This window comes from Chanodichthys erythropterus, chromosome 2, assembly GCF_024489055.1.
Source record: "Chanodichthys erythropterus isolate Z2021 chromosome 2, ASM2448905v1, whole genome shotgun sequence".
Taxonomy (NCBI): Eukaryota; Metazoa; Chordata; class Actinopteri; order Cypriniformes; family Xenocyprididae; genus Chanodichthys; species Chanodichthys erythropterus.
The window spans coordinates 18,951,889-18,973,124 of NC_090222.1; the positions used below are offsets into that span (position 1 = coordinate 18,951,889).

Consider the following 21,236-nt stretch of genomic DNA (forward strand, 5'->3'; position numbering starts at 1 on the left):
CAGGCCTTAATTTGTCTTTTTAAAACATAATATAAATGGTTGAGTCTGAGTAAAATCATGCCAGTCCGATTTTTGCAAAGTTTGACTAACAAAAAACAAGGAATGGCAACTTTTTTTCCACCAAAAAACTAGTAGCAGCTCAATTACAACTGCGCATGTAATCGTACAGAACATAATTCTTGATTACCTTAATCTTGGGCAAGCCAGCGCTGTTTAGCGAGCCAGTTGAGGAGGAGTTGGACACCAGCCCTGATCCACTGGCTGAACTGAGGTCACTGCCAAACGACAATGAGGAGCCCAGACCGGATGTAGATGTGGAGGAAAGCGAGCCCTGTCGACCCTGACTGTCGCGCTGTTTTCGGCCCAGTGGGGGAGGCTGGAGCTTGAACTTGAAGGGAGAATGGTGCTGCTCCTCCCCCAGATGGTGGTGAATAGGGTGGGCGTGAGGCGGAGGGAGGCTGGAGTGATGGCTGTTGAGCACCGAAGGCCTCTCGGCAGGTCCGCGGTCACAGGCCTGGGGTCCGGGCATTCCTTTCTCAGGGCGCTGAGGCTGAGGAACGATTATGTTTGGGTAATGAAAGAAGGCACGAGGGCTCAGGTGGTAATTGTAGACGCTCTGGGTGTGAGCCTGCAGGTATCGCTGCATGTCCTCTGGGTTAAAGTTGAAGATGGAGCCAGGCATGGGCGACAGGGTAGGGGAGGGAGTGTAGGCCAGGTGAGAGCCTGGGGTCATGGAGAGCGCTGGTGAGAGAGGTGGCGCCAACAGGCCTGGCCCTCCTGGACCAGGCAGAGGCGAAACGGTGAATGGTGAGAGAGGCTCAGGATGAACCCTGTGTCCGACCTCTGACACTCGATGACCTCTGTGACCGCCTGGTCCACTGTACATCCTGAACATAGCTTCGTGAGAGAGACGAGGGTGAACGGCACCTCGAAAACCACCGCCTCCTCCTCCTCTCTCGCCCACTCTTTCCGTCACTCTCTCTTCTGACGTACCTCCGTTCCCATCTTCAATCTCAGAGTTGACGGAAGTTCCATCGCTGCAGTCGGAGACAGACCCACGGGCGATGCGGCGGCCGCTGAACATCCCAGGACTGCGCAGCTCCTCGCTGCTGGGGGAACGCAGCACCTCGGACACCTGCATGTCTGACGGAGTGGATGGAGGGAAACGGAAATGGGGACCTGTAGGAACTGGTGGAGCACTCTGAGGAACAGCCGCTCCTATGGAGAGACAAACAACAGGAAGGAGGTCTTAGCTGTGTTTTGTATTTAATTGTGTAAATAAATATATGTAATGTGTATGTGATCGTTTTGTACCTCCAGACCCCATGTCAATGAAAGGGTAGTTGACCAGGACCAGCTTGTTGAAATTAAACTTGTAGGTGAAGCGTTTTCCTTTAGTTTTATGTAGAATTCTCTTGTTGTAATAATACCTGCACAAAGACAAGCAATCCACATCAGCCCACACAGAAATCAAATTTAAGCCTGGAAATAAACAAAGCATTAGATTATTCTACATTTTAAAACAAAGAAACATTGTGATGTAAAAATCAATAAAAATATTCCAGATTCTGATCTATTCGTTGTTCACTAATCAAGTAAATGTGTGAAACTGATCATGTGAACTATATACACACACACATATATATATATATATACATACATATTATACATACAGCATTTTCACCAGTACAGTTTGTTTCTAATTAATCAGTTCAATGCCGATATATGAGAAAGAGGCAGAAAGGGAGAAAAAATTTAAATATGTGTTTGTATATATTGTTTGTGTATTTTTTATGTACATTTGTGTGATGGGAGGTATTGCCAGGACGTCTCTGGTCACTAGTGGCAGTTTATATAATACTATAACCCACTGATAAATTCTCCTTTCTTAATCCCCTTATATAATCCCATTCTCTCTCCCTTCCTATCTATATATTAACCTTTGTCCTTCCCCAGCTCTTTACATAACATCTCTCTATTCCTCACAACCCTCCATCTATTTATGTAACTCCAATAACACTGCATTTTTCTTACAGACCTGTACAAGTGTGTGTGTGTCTGTTGTGTGTGTAAATCCCTGTGACAACGATTCATCTTGCACTTAATAACCTTCGAGCCACAATTCTCTGTGAATGACATGTTTCAGGGAAGATGCTGACACTGAGCTTTTTAAATGCATAGAGGATATATTTACTCACCCTGAGTGTGCGTGTGTGTGTGTGTGTGAATTCAGACAGTCTTGTCTGTAGAGATTAAACTGAGACAGACAGATACAGTCTTGTGGTCAGATGAAGATGTTAGCGTGTGTAATTTGTGGTCAAAATTATATGAATTCTTTCCCCCCCCTCACGTTCAGACAAGCAGAATTCTTTTTTACTAAGTATGTGCCGTCAACCACCAGACATGAAAAGCGTGTGACAACGGGCACCGCAGCATATGCTGATCGCACCTTAAATATAACTATTAACAAAGACAGAGATGCAAGCAGGTGATCAGCGATCATGTGACCCACTGTAACACTCTGAGCCACACAGTGAGATATAAATATATTTGAGACAGCTGTGGATTAGAATGTCTACCAAATACACCAGCAGCAGCAGTGTTTGCATGGATAGACATCCAGCTCACACAATCCACTTACTTCTGCACTGTTTGGCTGGAGGTGGTAACCTGAGCTTATATGATGGGTGACAGATGAAAACGCAGAGGTGAGATGAAGCAATGCTCTAATGATGACATCCTGAACTGTGACGTTCCAATCAACAGGCCAGGCAAAGTACCTCTTATTTCTGTGGCCGTCAGAGATGAATGGTTCTTAGAAAAAGTCACACAGTCCCATAATGTCATCATTGGATGTGCTTTCTATATAGTGTGGGACTGGTTTCCTATGCACAGGTTAAACTGCAGTGCATTGTGCTTTCTGTGGTGAAAACCAGTCAGTGTAGTATGTGACAGCTGGGGTTTTTCTTGAATTGTCATAGTTTTCACTTTCCTCGATGTGATCATGAAGACATGACATTAGGTTATTCCCCAGATTTTTTTTTTTTTTTTTTCAAAAATGCATTAGAATGCAATTGAAAATCATAATGAAGAAAAAAGGCCTCATTAAACACACTTCATCCAGCTCATCAAGTCTTTCAAGCTTATTTAAAAACTACAGGTATGTGTAGAGCATGGTTTGAACTGAACTCTGCAGGGCTGTGGCCCTCCAGGAATTGAGTTTTGCACCCCTGCATTATGATTTCTAGAGCTGATATAGGGCAATTTGTTCAGCAGAGTGATGTACGTTTCATTATGCCTGATTGCATCACTCATTGTTTTGCCTAAAAAGCAAGAACTGCCCAAAACCAGTCATAGATTTATTCATAGATCCAGTCAAAGATGTATTGTAGTTATTTCTGTTTTAAATTGAGATCCCTTCCCTTTATTACACACTTATCTTACACCCATCCCAAGTCAAGTTGTACTGACCCAATAGCATATCTTGAAAACTAGAGCCAATCAACCATGTTAAGCATCCTTTTTGTTATCAGTAAGCCAGAATTAGTAAAGTTAGACTACATTTATTTCAGAAGCATTTTGGCTGCAGACCAGTGATAGTGAACTTATTTAGCTTGGAATAATCATTTATTCCTATTAGAAAAAAATAACCACTGATGCTGTTAAAATATTAATATTTGAAAAGTTTTGTCCACTAAACTACCATCCAGGGTCAATAAGTCAGTAAGTCTCTGACTCTGACAAGGAAAGGTTAGATTAGGTTGTAAAATGTCAAATATGTCAAATGTCAAATGTAAAATAATATTTATGAATAATAATAAAAAAATAATTTTGTTTGTGAAAACAAAATTAAACTTAAAAAAAAATGATTTTGATGTGTACACAGATCTTTATTCAAAGTGTAAATTATGTTATTACTTTTTACTTGATGTTTACACCACATGTTTGGTATGTTTAAAACTTTATAATTAAAAAAAAAAAAAAAAAAGTATATTATATATATATATTATATATTATATATATATATTATATTTATATTATATATATTATATTTATATTATATATATTATATTTATATTATATATATTATATTTATATTATATATATTATATATATATATATATATATATATATATATATATATATATATATATATATATATATATATATATATATATATATATATATATATATATATATTTATATATTGTCCTGTGAGTAAAAAAAAAAAAAATTCCCAAAAGGTTTCTTAAATATTGGTCTTGTTTTCAAGTAAAACAAGATAAGCAAAACTGCATAATGTGACTTCTTTACAAAAGAATATATGTATATCTTAAAGGTGCCCTAGAACCAGTTTTTAAGATGTAATATAAGTCTAAGGTGTCCCCTGAATGTGTCTGTGAAGTTTCAGCTTAAAATACCCCATAGATTTTTTTTTAATTAATTTTTTAACTGGCTATTTTGAAGCATCATTAAATATGCACCGATTAAGAGAGCGGCCCCTTTAAATCTCGAGCAGTTATTATCGCTCCATCTGCCATTTTTCGCTATTGTCCTTGCTTACCTAGTCTGATGATTCAGCTGTGCAGAGATCCAGATGTTAATACTGGCTGCCTTGTCTAATGCCTTGAACATGGGCTGGCATATGCAAATACTGGGGGCGAACATATTAATGATCCCGACTGTTACATAACAGTCGGTGTTATGTTGAGATTTGCCTGTTCTTCGGAGGTCTTTTAAACAAATGAGATTTACATAAGAAGGAGGAAACAATGATGTTTGAGACTCACTGTATGTCATTCCCATGTACTGAACTCTTGTTATTCAATTATGCCAAGATAAATTCAATTTTCCATTCGATGACACCTTTAAGTCATACTCTATGACAGAACAATGCACTGAAATTGCTAGTAAATGTCAGAAACAATTACAAAGAAGTGGCAAGTAACATTGAATTAAATGTAAAAAATTATATTATAACAACTAAAATATTGTTTTCTCGTGAACATATTTCAACAATTTACAAATTTATAGTATGTGTGAAAGACGTGCCACCCACCCTACGCATGACTATATGTGTACCCACTCTCTCAAACACACTTTAAAGAGCATTTGAACTGACTTCAAAAGCAGAAGAAAGGATTCTTTGAGCATCTGCAACTAGTGGCAACGACCCTCCTTCTGTCACACACTTACACACCTGTGAACCCACATGCTGGTGGCTGGTCTAACAGAAACAGTGAGAGCTGACCGATTTTCAAAGGATAGGACATAAAATGACCAAATTTTAATAGATGCTGGCAGATACATATATTCCGGTGAGTAAATGACTTTAGGTGGTACAGTCGAGCAGATTTCTGGGAAACAATCAGATTTTACTGGGTTAGGACTTGGATTAAACCGCAGATTATTAAAAGCTCTCAGAGTCAATATTCTGTGACTGACGGGAATACAGGAGCTGAACAAACACTACACTGATTCCTGGAATTCGCAAATCAGGGCCTGAACAACCTGATTTATAACAGAGACGAAAAGAAGAAAAGAGAGAGGGGGGAAGAGGATTATCAGTCAGATGCTGATGAAGTACATTGTGCTGTTTTTCCTGTCGTGTGCGTACTTGTTGCGCTATATTTGTGAGGACCAAATGTAGGGGGAAAATCTTCAAACTTTCCTTGCATATTTCTGAAAGTATCCTTACAAATTTTAAAAATATATACTCAAAAATGTCTGAAAACAACCTCATAAATGTTAAAAAATATCTACAAAAATGTCTTAAACATTTTCACAACCTTCTAAAAATATACTGACACAAATGTCTGAAAACAACCTTACAAACACATATATAGTTGATATATAAGTTGTCATCTTCACAAATTAAAAAAAAAAATAAAAAATCCTCAAAAATCTGAAAATAGCCCTAGAAAAATATCCTGAAAACATAATCACAAAAGTCAATGGGAGGCCCTCACACATATACAGGTTTATGTATTAGCTATACTTTGGGGGCAAATTTGTCACCAGAAAGTAGTAAATATGACAAAACCTCACTATTGGGACATTTGGGCACCAGTTATTGGGGAAAGTTGTTTTTAAAAGTGCAATATTACGTTACTCCCTGAAAAAGTAACTAATTGCTTTACTTAGTTACTTTTTATGCAAAGTAATGCATTGCATTACTTTTGCCTTCATTTTTCTCACCTGGGCTGGGCTTGCTTGTTTGATTTTTTAACAAAACAAACAAACAAATAAATAAAAGTTATATTTTTGGCAAATGTAAAGACCTGTTCACACCAAAAGTGAAATGAATAAGCCTAAGGCTTAAGGAGGTGTAACCTTAACCCCCATTTCTCTCAACATGGGGACAGGAGAGTTGTCTCTGAATGGGAAAACAAAGTAACTTGTGTTACTTTTGTGAAAAAGTAAGTCAGATATTTGGTTGTAAATCTAAAAGTAATGCCTTCCTTTACTAATTACTTGAAAAAAGTAATCTGATTACATAACTCACGTTACTCGTAATGCATTACCCCCAACACTGTTGGGTACATCCACATTTGGAAAACAATTCATAAAAGAAATAGTCAATTTAAACTCTAGAGTTAGAGTTTCCTATTAAAAGTAGGGTTTGAGCTAGTTTACGGTTCTTAAAATGAGCTTTATATAAAGAATAGAAGTCCTCATTTGGATAGTAAATGTGTGTGTGAGGCAAGAGAAGACAGTGGGGGAAAAAAAAGTGAAGAGACGGGGTGGGGTGGGGTACGAACGGGCCTGTGTGGCTCTAGGGCGGATGGTAAACGGACAGTGAGATCCACTCCATCCATAAGCTCTATTGAGAAGCCAGAGATAAACATCATGTTTTGTATGCTGCGTGTGTTAGCGCGTGTCACTGTTACACTAGCGTGTGTATGTGTGTATCTCCACCCACTGAGCTAATAAAGAGCTCATTCTGTCTCTGACAATAAGACCCAAAACTGCCCTCAAATACACACGCACACACACACGCGCATGTCGTCATCCTCCTCCAAACAAAGAGAGCTGTTGTAGGACAAGGCCTCTGACCCACTCTTTCCACAAGTACACACACACTTACACACACAGTCAATCTTAATCAAATCTCCAAAGAGTGAAGAAGAAATCATGGCCGGCCACTTCAATCAACATCACATCGGTTCTAATGCTGATGACTGCATTGAGAGCGTCCGACATCAAAATAACATCACAGACGTGTTTAATATGACAGAGACACCCAGACTTTGTCAAATCACTCTGACTTCCTGTTAGCAATGAAAGGAAAAAGGTTTAGAAAAGTTTGAGGGAAGAAAAAAAAAGGGGAATTAATATTCTTTTGGACCCCACTGACTTTCATTATATGCTAAAAACAGTTAAAACTTTCTTTAAAATAACTTCTTTTGAGCTCTCAAGAAAAAAAAAAGAGAGTTTTGGAATGAATGAAATGAAGGTAGGTAATGATGGCAGACTGCATTAAAATGGATCACATGACTAAAATTGCACTCAGTTGGCTTTGTAAAGTAAAAATTCTCAGCATGGAGCCACTGAGTTTAAAGTCCTCCTGTAGTCAATAATTTTATCACTTAAAACTCAACTCAAAATTACATATTTAAAAGTTTTTTTCCTGTGAAAAAAAAATCTTAATGCCTTAAAATAGCTTGAATGTAACTCTACACCCTTGCCTCATTTAATACGGATCTATGAATATGATAATTAGCCCCGCCTCCACTCACTCGACCGAGCTCAGACAAGATCCACTAGGTCGACTTACTGAGGTAAACGCTGCACAATGGTATCGCTTTTTACAACGTCGGACACATAACAGTAATTAATATGATAGTTTTGCTTGACTACATTATCAAACAGCTAATAATGTGTTGCTAAAGTAGCACAAACCATGTTCACATTAACAAGTCAAGACAGCTGCCTTCTAACAATCAGTATGCTTAGAAATGTTTTGAACACTTTAACGTCAGTGGAGAAAGGCATATAGTTCATCATACACCGGCCATATTGCTAAATCTACCCGATTTTTCATATCAACAGAAAAATATACCAGGATAACCTTTTCAGACTCCCTTGCGTGGTCAGTTAATAATATGCTAAAGCCCGCCGGCACATTGGCGTGATTGGTTACAAGGTAGCTTGTGACATCAGAAACGCCAGCAATTTCAAACCATGGGTTTGAGACTGTCTTTGGTTTACTGCAGTTTTAAAGAGAAAATACTCATCGATGGCATTGACTTATGAATTTGCACATGGTTTGTCTTTAAGCATATTAAAAACACCACATAGACATATAAACAACATTAAAAACTTGATTTTCACCACAGGGGGACTTTAAATAAAAAGGCTCTGGTGAGTTCTGTAGTTGGGACAATTTTGACAAAACTGGGATAAAATCTAAGGGAATGAGTAGTTGGGCGTCCATTGTGCCCAGAGCCAGAAAGGAAATGTCCTGACGTTTAGTGGAACATCAACAGTGGGACAATAGAATTCCAGTTTTGCAGAATTTCCACACGCGTGTGGCAGGAAGGTGATGAGTCGAGTCCCAGCGGGCTGTCTGCAGGAGAACATAATTAAAACAACACCCCTAACTCCCTCAACATCAAGTCAAATTCCAGTCAGGATTAGAGCATTAGCCCAGACTTTTATACATGCCATAGAGTGGCCAAGAAATGTCTGAAAAGGATCATTTGTTCTGGAATAAAGGGACATCACAAATGTGCAGAGTTGAATGTGAAAGCCCTGTTGTGAGTTGAAAAGTGTCAAATTGAAGGTATGAATCAGATGGAGGAGTAGAGTGTGGGATTGTGGGGTAGGGAGGCGGTGTGGATGTGGAGGAATGGCAGTGAGTCATTGACATCGTAAGAGAAAAAAAGAATGGAGGAGAGGAAATAAGACAGAGGGAAAAAGAAGAGAGGAACAAGACTATACTGTCTTACAGGAATGTTTAAAGTAGTTGAAGATGTATTAACAGTAAATAATTATGACTTGTTTAACTTCACAGGTTAAAAAAACAGAAACACATTAAGGTTAAATTTGTTAATATCAGTTAATGCATTAGCTGCTAATTTATACAGCTTGAAATGTTAAAAATGTATTAGCATATATAGAAATTAACATTAACATTGAACAATATTTTTACAGCATTTGTTATTGGTAGTTAATGACATTACCTAATGCATTAAAGTTGGCATGAAATGAAAATTTACCCTTGTAAAGGCATGTAAGATCTTATTGTGAAAGATTCATCCATGTATGTGTTGCATTTTTAAACATTTTTCTTGATCTGGTAATGCGTAATTAAAATGTCATAACTTAATCTTCCGGTGAAATGCCAGACTTCTCTTTGATGATGCATGCTGGACTTCTCCAATCATTTAGTCCACTTAAACCCCGTCCTCCGCAATAAACTGCAAACTCGCTTTTATTTTTCAGTGCAATGCCCACATTTCAAAATCCAATCAACAACCAATGGATATAACCTTGTCCTCGTTCTACATCACAATACAGAAGAAAAGATATTTTGTGACTTTAACTATACTGTTAATGAATTGTAAAATATTACTATAAAAACAAATGTGTTTACAATAATACTCTTACAATGGAAGTCTCTTGAGTCTTGCATTGGGATAAACAATACAATACACACTGTTTCACAAGACAAGTCACAAGACTTAAAAATCACACTGTCTGTACAAAGTTACAGTCAATATTTCTTCAGTTATGTAAACCCTGTAACTTTCTGATGATAAGTGGGAGAAAATTTTGGTAACTTTATAGCTCAAAAAACACATTTGTACTAAAGAATTAATGTGAGCACTTTAACAAAAATACAGCCTACACATTTCTGCTTTTAATGCCTTGCCCTGTAGACTTCCACTGTAAGCGTATCATAGTAATGTGCTGTTTACTCTGACTAAGGTCCACAGAGAGAGGAGAGAGAACAGAGGACTCAAATGAGAAGTTTTGTGCGGCTACTTGACCTTCTGACGAGGGCAATGCAAATATCTCCTGCCCAGAACACAGAGAGGAACTCATGCTGAGAATGATCAAAGGTAGGGGTGTAACGGTACATAAACATAACGGTTCAGTAACTTCTAAATCTAATTATAAAATTATTTTTCTACTTCAATTCATTTTTCAAATGGTCATTTACACAGTAACTGTCATAAATTATTTTCATGAGAAATTTATTTAAACAGATATTTACTAAGACATTATTAACAGGTAAAGTAAATATAATGAATACATAAGCTAATATAGTGCATATATTTATTAAAATGCTCCCCTCTAGAGATAATTTCTCTAGTGAGCTAACATGGTGTGGACACTAAATGACTTGCCTGAGGTAAATGTAATGCTAGGTGAGATATTATTCTCAAGCTGTTTCATTGATGTCTTTTCACAGTTGAAACAATGGGCTGAGTGATCACACGCAAACATATCTATGCATAGATAGTCTGTTCTTCTTCTGTGCTTTTTCCTGTTGTAAAGGTTAGCAAACAGCATTGCATTACTGCGCGCGCCCCCTTCTGGATTGGAGTGTGGTACTGGATAACGACTGTATTCGTCATCTGACTGTATGCACCTAACCATGTTGTCCATATCGTGACATTCGGGACAAATACATGTACCCCTAATCAAAGGACAAGGTCTCCATCTGACAGCAAATGATGGTCCACCCTAGCCCTCCGGGCAGCTAATTTTGGATGCCCGAACTAGCTGCTAAGAGGCATTGCAAATATGGTCGCCGAGTGAACAGACTTTCCTTGAAAGGGACTTTGCTTAACAAGAATTTAATAAGTGACTTGTACTGGCAATAAAACAAGTTAAACTAAAGCAATCTAATGTGGAAGGAATTGGGAAGAAATGTAAGAAAACCCACAAAAGAACAATAACCCTGATCTCAAGTTGTGAGAAGTTTACATAGAGTCACTTTTCTGATGCCCATTTAATACTTGACAATGAAGGCCATGCTTTAGAAAGAGGCCTGCAGAAATGCTGGGAACCAGTGCTTCCAAGATGCTTCCAGGATTTAGCACTTATGATCACATTCCTCCATATTTAATGATTATATGAAAAGCATTTTTATGTGACACTACTAAAAAATAAATTCCAATCCTAGGGATTACAGATCCTCTCTAGATGAGCGTCTTGCACAGAATGAAGGGGCATCAGCTTCTGTTTTTGAGAGCTTCGACTCTACAACAAAACAAAAAAACGAACTCTTCCTAACTGAAGGTAAATAGTTGTAGTTATGCTTAAATTAGAATTTGGAATCACAACAATCTGGCACCCTCATCTGTGTGAGTGCGTGTATGAGAAATCACTTAAACTTATAGCAGCAAGTAGCTTGGCTTCATAGTTATACTTTCTTTCAAACACAAAATACGCATTTGTACGAACAGGGCACACATTCACATTTGTAATAACAGAGTGAAGAGGAAGGGTGACATCACACACAGCTGTCTGCCTGTAAACTGTTTACACGTCACTCTCATACTTTCTATTTTGTAAAAGAATACATTAAAGCTCAAAATCTGGCTAAAAATAGAGAAGATAGAGAAGTAGAGTATAACTTGGATTATCCAACATAAGTGGTAGAGCTTTTAAGACAGTGTTTATGTCTTCTGGTTAACTGATGGAAAAATAACACAGCAACACATACAGATACACACCCACCCACAAGCGTTAATCCCTCAGTACACTGTTAACATGGGATCTTGTCAATGTTTGCAATCATGCAAAATCTCGTTTTCTAACGAAAGATCCAACTGTCTCCAAACTGCCCTGGATTAATTGATCGGATTCCTTAAATCCAATCCCATACTATTACACACTATTCCCGCATAGTCTGGCTTTACTTCTGTGTTTAGTAATACTCATGAAGGCCTACTCAATGATACTAATAAACACTTGACAAATGCATCACATTGAAAAAATATTGTAGCATATGGCAATTAACAATAAATCAGTAAAGTACACCAGGTCATGGTAGTCTACTGCATCATTAACAATCTCACGCTCAGAGAACCGGCCCACAAGATTGGGAACTGCACCATGCAAAATCATTTTTGCATGTCTCTGTGCAGTTACCTGATTTCATCATTCCTTTAGTCAACTGTGTGTCAAACAACATAGTCAACACATTCAAATGTAATTATTTAAGCAGCCACAATGTATGTTAAGGATTCTTAAAATCAAAATCATTTTGTTTAGTTTATGTAATTTTTCGAAGACCACGGCCAATGCTGTGATTGCATGTTAAAAATTAGGAATGGTGAGAGAACATTGTGCTTAGTACATTTTTGTCTTCAAGCTAAACAATGTTTAAATCCCGTCTGGCTAGCGCGCTTCCCATAATGTTTACGCATTAGGTCAGTAGGAGGAGAGTATTTTGTGACTACACATAAAATCACTTTTGTGACTGTTCGAACACATTCGACCACATGACCGTTTACACTATGAAAGCAATCCGGTCGAATGTGTTTTCGACTACCTCTGGAAGTGGTCATTAGTGGACCAGCTTAAAATGTCTTAGACCACGTACACCTGTATTTAACGTCATCCACTTGTGATTCAATTGACCAAAGCACATCTTAATAACAGGTGTAAACAGGGCTTTTGAAATATGGTTAAAGTGTATCGTCAAATATATTGACAAGCATTTATGGTAAACTAAGATTTGACGTAGTATTTTTTTTTTTCCATAACTATGGAAGTCAATGGGGCCCCATCAACTGTTTGGTTACCCATATTCTTCAAAATATCTTCTTATGTGTTCAGCAGAAGAAAAAAAATCATACAGGTTTGGAATAACTTGAGGGTGATTAAATGTTGACAGAATTATCATTTTTGGGTGAACTATCTTTTCAACACCGTGTCTTAACTAGGCGTGACGTGACGCAGCGACATGCGATAAAAGGTATCTTTTCCATGTTAATAAAATTTTATTTTAGAAACGGTTTCTATTTCTCCGCAACGTCGCGGCTGGAACAGCAACACAAAATGATAATATCAGGTACTGTTTATGTGCTTTATTTAATGTTAAAAGCAGCTTTTTACCTGTAATGAAAACAACACTGGCTAATTCACCTCAGATCTTGAAAATAAATAAATATGCAAAAGAACGTTCAAACTGTGTGCGAACAAACAACTGTATTCTATGACAAAGATTGGTTCAGTCACTCCATATGTAATTTAAATAATGTTTAAATTGTGTAATATTTATGAATTTTACTAAGTACTTGCCCATTTCATTATGTTCACTGTGCTCTTGGCAAGAGGGCCCACCCACACTCTCTTCTGATCGGCTGTGGTTTTTGATTGATTTTATTGCTTCTCATTTTCGCATCGCGTCTAGTCTGGACAGTCGAATTGCTCGTCACTGGAATCTTATCGCATCGCGTCTGGTTAAGACTCGATGTAAGTGTGATAAGAAACACAACTTCTTTTTAAGTACACTGAAGTGGCCTTTTATTTCATTCATATTTTCTAAAAAAAAATTGTTTTAAGATATGAGGTACACTACAAGTTCTCTGTTTTTTTGCCCATACGATGAAAGTCAATATAGTTCTGTGTTTTTTGGACCTTTAAAATATCTTATTTTGTGTTCCAAAGGAGAAAGAAATGCATAGAGAACAGCATGAAGGTGAATAAATGATGACAGAACTACAATCCCTTTAACAAATAGCACATCCACTGTAGTGGTCTGGAACATGAACTGATGGTAATCAATAGTGTATGATTGATACGTCCAGCGCAGAACCCTGGTGTGCCGTAACTCCGCTAACATATGAGGTATGCCCTGAGAAAGCTTCAAAATAAAGGCAGAAAGTGGATCACTCTCCATCCACTTTGAGGATCAGTGCTGATCTGCTAAAGCAGGTGAGTCAGAGACGAAAATAAAGGCACAAATGAGCAAATGCAGATCAGGTCAGAAAATGGAATGAAGGCTAAAACCGTCGGCTGCTCAGAATATATTCGCCTGTCTGTCCTCTAATGAGATCGGCTCCTGCACAGGTAAATGGACTGGGATTACTAAGAGATCAGACTCTATGCAGTTATAACTCTCCAGTGACAGGGTCAATCCCATAACGCAACACAAGAGTTGGATGATTTAACCGCTTCTGTTCCTCTACATTTAGACTGAGCAGAAATAGGCCTCAGTCTTTATTGGTCAAACTAAAACTATCCAGGATTCCACTATTTAAATAGTAAATGGTTAAAAAGTTGGACGTGTTTAAAGCTGGACCATGTTTTGTAATGATTAGCCTATTCTGGTTGGTCCAGAGATAGTATACCGAGGAAAAGAAAGGCAACTTGTAAAATAACAAAGGGATATTGTAACGCTCAAAATGGTGGTTGGTTAAAAGAGCCTTTAACTGGCTCGCTTTGGTACCGATAGGTCTGGCCTGGTAACCGAAAAATCATAGGTTCAAACCTTGTACACAAGTCACTTAACCCCAAGCTGCTCAAGGGGGATTGTTCCTGAAATAAGTGTACTGTAAATTGTTCCAAATTAAATTACCTACTTAAAGGCAAAGACAAACACAACGGACAGAGTCTTACCTGAGAGCTCTGCTGAGTTTGTCGTAGTTCATCTGAGGTTTGCACTTGCGGGCGCCCCACAGCCTGGCCACCTCATCAGGGTCTTTGATCACAAACTCCCCGTAGTCCCCCTGCCAGGCAATCACATCATGATACTCTTCCTTCCTCAGCAGCTCTAGGATAAAGTGCCACAGCTGGATCTGTCTGGAGCCAGGACTGGACTCAGGCTTATAGGCCCAGTCTGGGAACGCAAACCCTGCAGAGTGAAGAGAGATATCAGACTCTAGCTAAAATGTTCACATGCAAAGTTGAGTAATATTATTACATTGACTAATAAGGCCAGTGATCACCCCTATCAGTGCTTTATCATCCTCTTCATCCTCTTCATGTCCACTATATTGTGCACTACATAGCATGCATACCACCATATCAAAGTCCGACCTGGGTCATATCCATATCGTATTCCCTGCTCACTTCTGTTTGCACTCTATTTTCCCATAAAATGAAGGCAAAAATCCCCAAAAATAAACAAAAATGGTATTAAACATCTGGCCAATACCAATAAATGGCTGATTTTGAAATTTTATATAATATTTATGTCTAAATTAATTAAAAATAAAACACAAAAAATCAAAATCAACTGTGATTTTAAGTATCACAGCATCTGTATGTTCTGTATGAAAAATAGGTATTTTGAGATTTGCTAAAGATTACAATTTATTTTTTGTTTGTTTTGTTTTTTGAAGAAACATTAAGTGAATGTAGATGATGACAAAGATAATCTAAATGTAAAAACTGGGGAAATTAGCATGCACAATTAAACATCCACTGATATATATATATATATATATATATATATATATATATATATATATATATATATATATATATATATATATATATATATATATATATATATACACCTTATAAATGTAATCATTAATTCTACATTTTATTTTCAATTTTTTTTTTTTTTTGAGGTTACTGGAAATGACCATTTATCAATATTGGAAGCTGATATTAGTTCTACTTAACGTTAAAATATTAAATGTATGATTTTAATTTGGCATGTAAAAGTCTAGATTGAACCTAGTTTATTTATTTTATTTTTAACAAGCCAGTAATACAGTTTATATTCAAAATACCAGTCATTTTGTTTTTAATTACAAAAAAAATGCATTTGATTCCCAAGGAATTAATTAACTGAAAAAAATGTATATTTTGAATGCAATATAAGTCGCTTCAAAAAACGTCGGCTAAATGCATAAATGTAAATCTGCCAAAAGCTCCATGTCATCACGACTCTTATCATCAATCACTTTGAGGTAAATTTTAGAGTCACTAGCAACCTCACTCTCTATCTAACACACAATCTGATGTGTGAAAGCTCTTTGCATTTTTTAGAAAAAAGAAATGATTTGAAAGGGCTGCAGAAAGGATGTAGGGCGTCTAGTCACTGAGGGTGAGGACGGGTGAAGTGTGGTCAGGCAGGGTCGGTTTAAGTTGAGGCTGGTAAAGGTCAGATAGGGTAACGGCTCACAGTGGTTCCTCCACAGCTGATCCTCTTTACTCTACACTCAGTTTCACACACATAAGCCCTTCACTTACGCATGCGCACACACACACACACACACACGTTTCCATGTTTTATCGGGACTTTCCATAGACATTATGGTTTTTATACTGTACAAACTGTATTTTCTATTCCAGCACAGAAAACACTCTGCATTTTTAGCTTAATTTAATATGATTTATAAGCACTTTTCCTCATGTGGACCAAAAAGAAAAAAAAGTTCCAACAAGGTAAAAAATTACTGGTATTACTATCCTTGTTTCTGTCAGATGTAGCAAAATTGTCTCACACACACACAGGCAGTTTTGCATTGTGCTTTGCACATCATTAAAACTGAATTATCTCTAAGGGGCCAACATTGAGTTTAGCATTTAAGATATTTAGGATAATTTTTCATCCAAAGCGATTTGAATAATATTTAATACACAGCATTTTCATGCTGTCCCTGAGAATCAAACCCACAATCTTGGTATTTCTAGTGCTGTGTTCTACTGTTTGGACTGTAACGGTTTAGATTAGACTATAGAAACTGTTAAATCTAAAATCAGTTTGTATTTATTAAAAATGATCCAAAGCACTTTACTCAACAACTTCCGACAATTTACTGATTCGTAGAAACGGACAAATCATTTCCTCTTGGTGACTCAACAGATCTAAATTAAACACTCAAGTGATGGTTTTTCCTGTTTCTACCTGCCAACAACCAGATTTTTTTTCTTTTCTTTCTACAAGACAGGAATCCAGTGAAATCCAGTTGAGAAATAAATGTGTTTTTACACCTGGACTGATTTTTATCTTTTTACCTTCAGAACAGAAATACATTTGTTGAACACAGGACATCCTATAACCTCTACTGGCTCTCAAAACATCACACACACACACACACACACTCCTAGAGGGTACATCTGATTGCTCCTTTAAGAGGTCAAATGTACCATGCACTAGAGCAAAGTCTGACTTCAGGAACTGCAGACAGGGATCTGGTTTCACAGCTCACATTCTCTCTCTCTCTCTCACTCTCTCACACACACTCACACACACATGCACACACATGAAAAGGATCCTTACTAAGAAGTTTGAGCTAAATTCAATATGCCTGTCAAACTCCCTGATGAACAATGAAGAGGAGACACCATGAGTCACACACTCACTCACCAGCAGGAACAGATACAGTTACTGCTCTCTCTCTCAACACGCATACAAACATCAATGTTGATTCACATTCAGATCTACACATAAAATCACTCATATAATTCAACTCAACTGATTCATATGTGATCTGAATGAATCTGCGAGTCGACTGATCTGTGTGTGTGTCTCGGGGTGAGCGGCAGTTACATATGCAGAAAAACGCTAACGACAGTGAGCTCATGTTTTAGGATGAAACGTCTTCAGGCACTCTGTGTGTGTGTGTTATTAATCATGTTACAGACAATTACACGAGGTTCCAGCATCAGTGCTCTATAATGGCCCATGTTTCACACCCACATCATATCTCCTATACCTACACATACAAACACACACAGTACATAACAATTCAAGTGTGCAGTCAGTAAGATTTTTATATTTTTTAAGTATTTAATGCTATATACATACATACATATATATACATACATACATACATATATATACATACACATACATATACATACACATATACATATATATACATATACATATACATATATATACATATACATATATATGTATGTATATGTATATGTGTGTGTGTCAGATATTAAACTGTTATTAATATTTTGGATAACAGCTTTAAGTACTGTGTGGCCTGGAAATATGGCACAGATGACGCATCTACAGTTTACCACAAAAAGGTACGTTTACACAGTGCAAACAAGCTTACGCAGGGACCTCCACGTAAGTGTAACAGCCAAGGACGAAAAGGCTGAATAAGTTTTATTTTACAATAACGTCTTATTGAAAGAGACCAACGAAGTTAGTGTCAAAAACTCCAGATTTAAAGGGAACAAAATCTTCACATATTTCTTCATTGTGCACATCCACAGAAAATAAGTCTCGCACTGATTGACAACAACAAAGTTTAAGGTCGTTTTCATTTTCCCAGAACAAAAGCCTCTTATACTAGGTTATTACTATTCATACTTGAGCACATCTGACACTCTGTTTTCACAGTTTTCAGTGTCTCAATGAGGACATAAACATATGAACTTCACAAGCATTTCAGCATTTCATATAAATTTGTAATAAATCATAAATCCAGAAAAATGTAAAATATTTCATATGGATTTCATTGGGGCCCTAAAAACTTAATTAAAAAATGATGTTACACTGTATAATGATTTCAATTAAATACACATGCTTTTTTTATTACTAAAATTCAATTTAGCCATTAACACAATAATCCTTTCTTTCACAGGGCCCAATTAATCTAAAAATCATCCCAAAATCTAGAAAAAAAATAAATAAAAAAAAAGCTATGTCATTTGTATTGCTTTGGAAGCTGCACATAAACAACAATTTCTTGAATGTGAGTTTTTGAATGCGAATCAATGTGAAATCCATGTGTGTAATGAGTTGTGTGTCGTGAGGAGTTGTGCGAGTGTCTTAATAACATGCTGTGTTGTGTGAGAGTGTATGACCTCATCCCCCCCACCCTACTTAACCTTTGTGACCTTCACCCCCCCATATGCCCTCTTCTCTCCCTCTCTTTAACATCCCCCCCACCCCCCCACCCCCAAAGGGGAGACACTAGATCCCCATTACAGAAGAGAGAAGACAGACCCACAAACACACACACACCGCATCAATAATGCAACAACCTGACTGCCTTAGTGTGTTTTGTTGGGAGATATTCTCTCTGTCCTGGGATGCCCGAGTGTTAAAAGTTAAAAAGAGAGAAGAAAACTTCGAAAGAAGAACGTGAACAGAGCGAGATGACAAAGAGAAGAGAGACAAGACAAGAAACAGAAGAGAAAGAGAGGAGATGACAAGAAGGAAAAGAAAAGAGGGGGCCTGAGGAGGGAGTGGGAGAGAGGGAAACAATAGAGAGAGGGAAAGGGGGATGGTGTGAGAGAAAGAGAGAGGGATGAGATCATAGCTCTTCTAGTAGTCTGTTGTCACTCAGGTCAAATTGCCTCTCTCTCTCTCTCTCTCTCTCTCTGAGTGCATGCTGGGAGTGAGTGGGCGGAGCTGGATGTGTGTGGAGTGAGAGCGGTTACCTGTGAGTTGAGTGAGTTTTTTCCATTCTTTCTGATTCTTGCATTATAGTTGGGTTGTGTTGGTGGAATTGTTTCAGAGTTTGGGTACACTTAAAGAAAGTAAGGCGCTGTCGATCAGCGTGTGCTGATTGAGATGGCAGCGCCTGGAAGTGTGACGCTTGATCAGCTAACGCGGCGGCATGGAATTAAAGTTATTCCCGCGGAACGCTGTTCTGTGGAGGAGTGTATTTTAGCGGTTGCACAGGTTGTTGGCCACAAAAGCATTCTGTCAGCATCAAGAATGAACAGTGCAATTGTTTTATTCTTAGATGATGTAAATAAAGTTAATGAGATCGTTGTGAGTGGAATCGTCATTAATGAGGCTTATACAGCGGTAATGCCTTTAATGCAACCTGCAAAAAGATTCTGTTGTCAAATGTGCCACCGTTTATCAAAGATGAAGTGATTGAAAGAGAACTGGCAAGGTATGGTAAAGTTGTATCGCAGTTTAGAAAGATTACTTTAAATTGTAAATCTGCTCAACTTAAGCACGTTGTTACTTTTCGTAGACAAGTGTACATGATTTTAAATAACGGACAGGAGTTGAATCTTGCGCTGAAGTTTAAGATTGATGACTTTGACTACGTGATTTATGTAACATCAGAAACAATGAAGTGTTTCAAGTGTCATCAGGATGGACATCTTGCTCGTGCTTGTCCAGAAAATGAAGAGAATGAAAAATTTCAGAATAATGATGGAGAGGGACAAGTAGAAAATGTTGTGAGAGAAAAACAACAAGAGGAGAATAGGGACAGAAATGAGGAAGGGGAAAAACGTGAGGATGGTGAAAAAAGTGAACAAGGAACTAGTCAGGAAGAAAGTGTGAATAAGGATAATGAGGAAAAACTTGTACAGGACACAATTGAAATAGAAAATGATGTTGTTGGTAGTCTTGTAGAAGTGGAAACATCTAGAGACATTGAAATGACGGATGATGACAGTCTTTTTAAAACACCCACACTAAAAAGGAAAACTACAGGGAAGAAGAGGAAAAAAGCAAGGAAAGAACAGGTTCAGGAAATACAGTTGAAAGAGAAGATGGATTGTGGAGTTGAATCTGATCATAGTAAATCTGATGAATCGGTAACAGAGAGTGAGTGTGAATCGGTGAGCTCAGTTGACTCAGCTTCTCTTAGGAGATCTGAAAGGAAGGCATACACTGTTGAAAAGATCAAAACTTTTTTGCAAAGTACAAAAGGAATGAAGGGAGTTCAAGTAGAAGATTTTTTCCCGATCGAGAATTGTTTATAGAGGCAGCAAGAGTGTCAATGAAAGAGAAAAGCTTGGGGGGTCTCACTGAACAAGAAATATACAGGCTGAAGAAAATTGTTCAGAAGTTGAGATCAACTATGTTAAATGATGAAAAAGCAATGCCATAATCTTTCTTTTTTCTTTGTTAATTTTTTGTTTTTTTTATGTTCAGTTTCTTTTTTTATTCATTTAAACATGAGTAATTTAAGGCTGGGCAGTTTGAATATAAATGGTGCAAGGGATCATAGGAAGAGAGCAATGCTATTTGAGCTAATTAAGCAAAAAAATATTGATGTCATGTTTGTTCAGGAGACTCATACTGATGTGCAGAATGAAAATGAATGGAAAGTAGAATGGGAAGGGGAGGTGTTTATGAGTCATAAGACTAATATCAGTGGAGGAGTAGCCATTTTACTAAGGAAAAATATAATTCCAGTTTCTTTTGAAGTGGAAAATGTAGTTGAGGGACAGCTGTTGAAATTACAGGTTGAGTTTGAAAACTTTATATTTGTATTTATAAATATTTATGCACCGGTTCTGGGAGGTGAAAGGGTTTTGTTTTTAAACAAAGCTAAAGATGTAATAGAAAAGTGCAAACCTGAAGAGTATTTATT

General features: G+C 37.4%; 1 protein-coding gene across 1 annotated transcript in view; it reads right to left on the reverse strand.

The window, feature by feature from the left end:
• Positions 1–21,236, reverse strand: part of erfl3 (Ets2 repressor factor like 3) — a 58,775-nt gene that overhangs the window by 5,096 nt on the left and 32,443 nt on the right. Inside the window, exons 2-4 of the mRNA XM_067403924.1 lie at positions 14,584–14,818; positions 1,315–1,430; positions 188–1,218 (exon numbers count right to left, since the gene is read on the reverse strand). Coding sequence (XP_067260025.1) covers positions 188–1,218; positions 1,315–1,430; positions 14,584–14,818 — 1,382 coding nt within the window. The remainder of the gene's footprint in view (positions 1–187; positions 1,219–1,314; positions 1,431–14,583; positions 14,819–21,236) is intronic.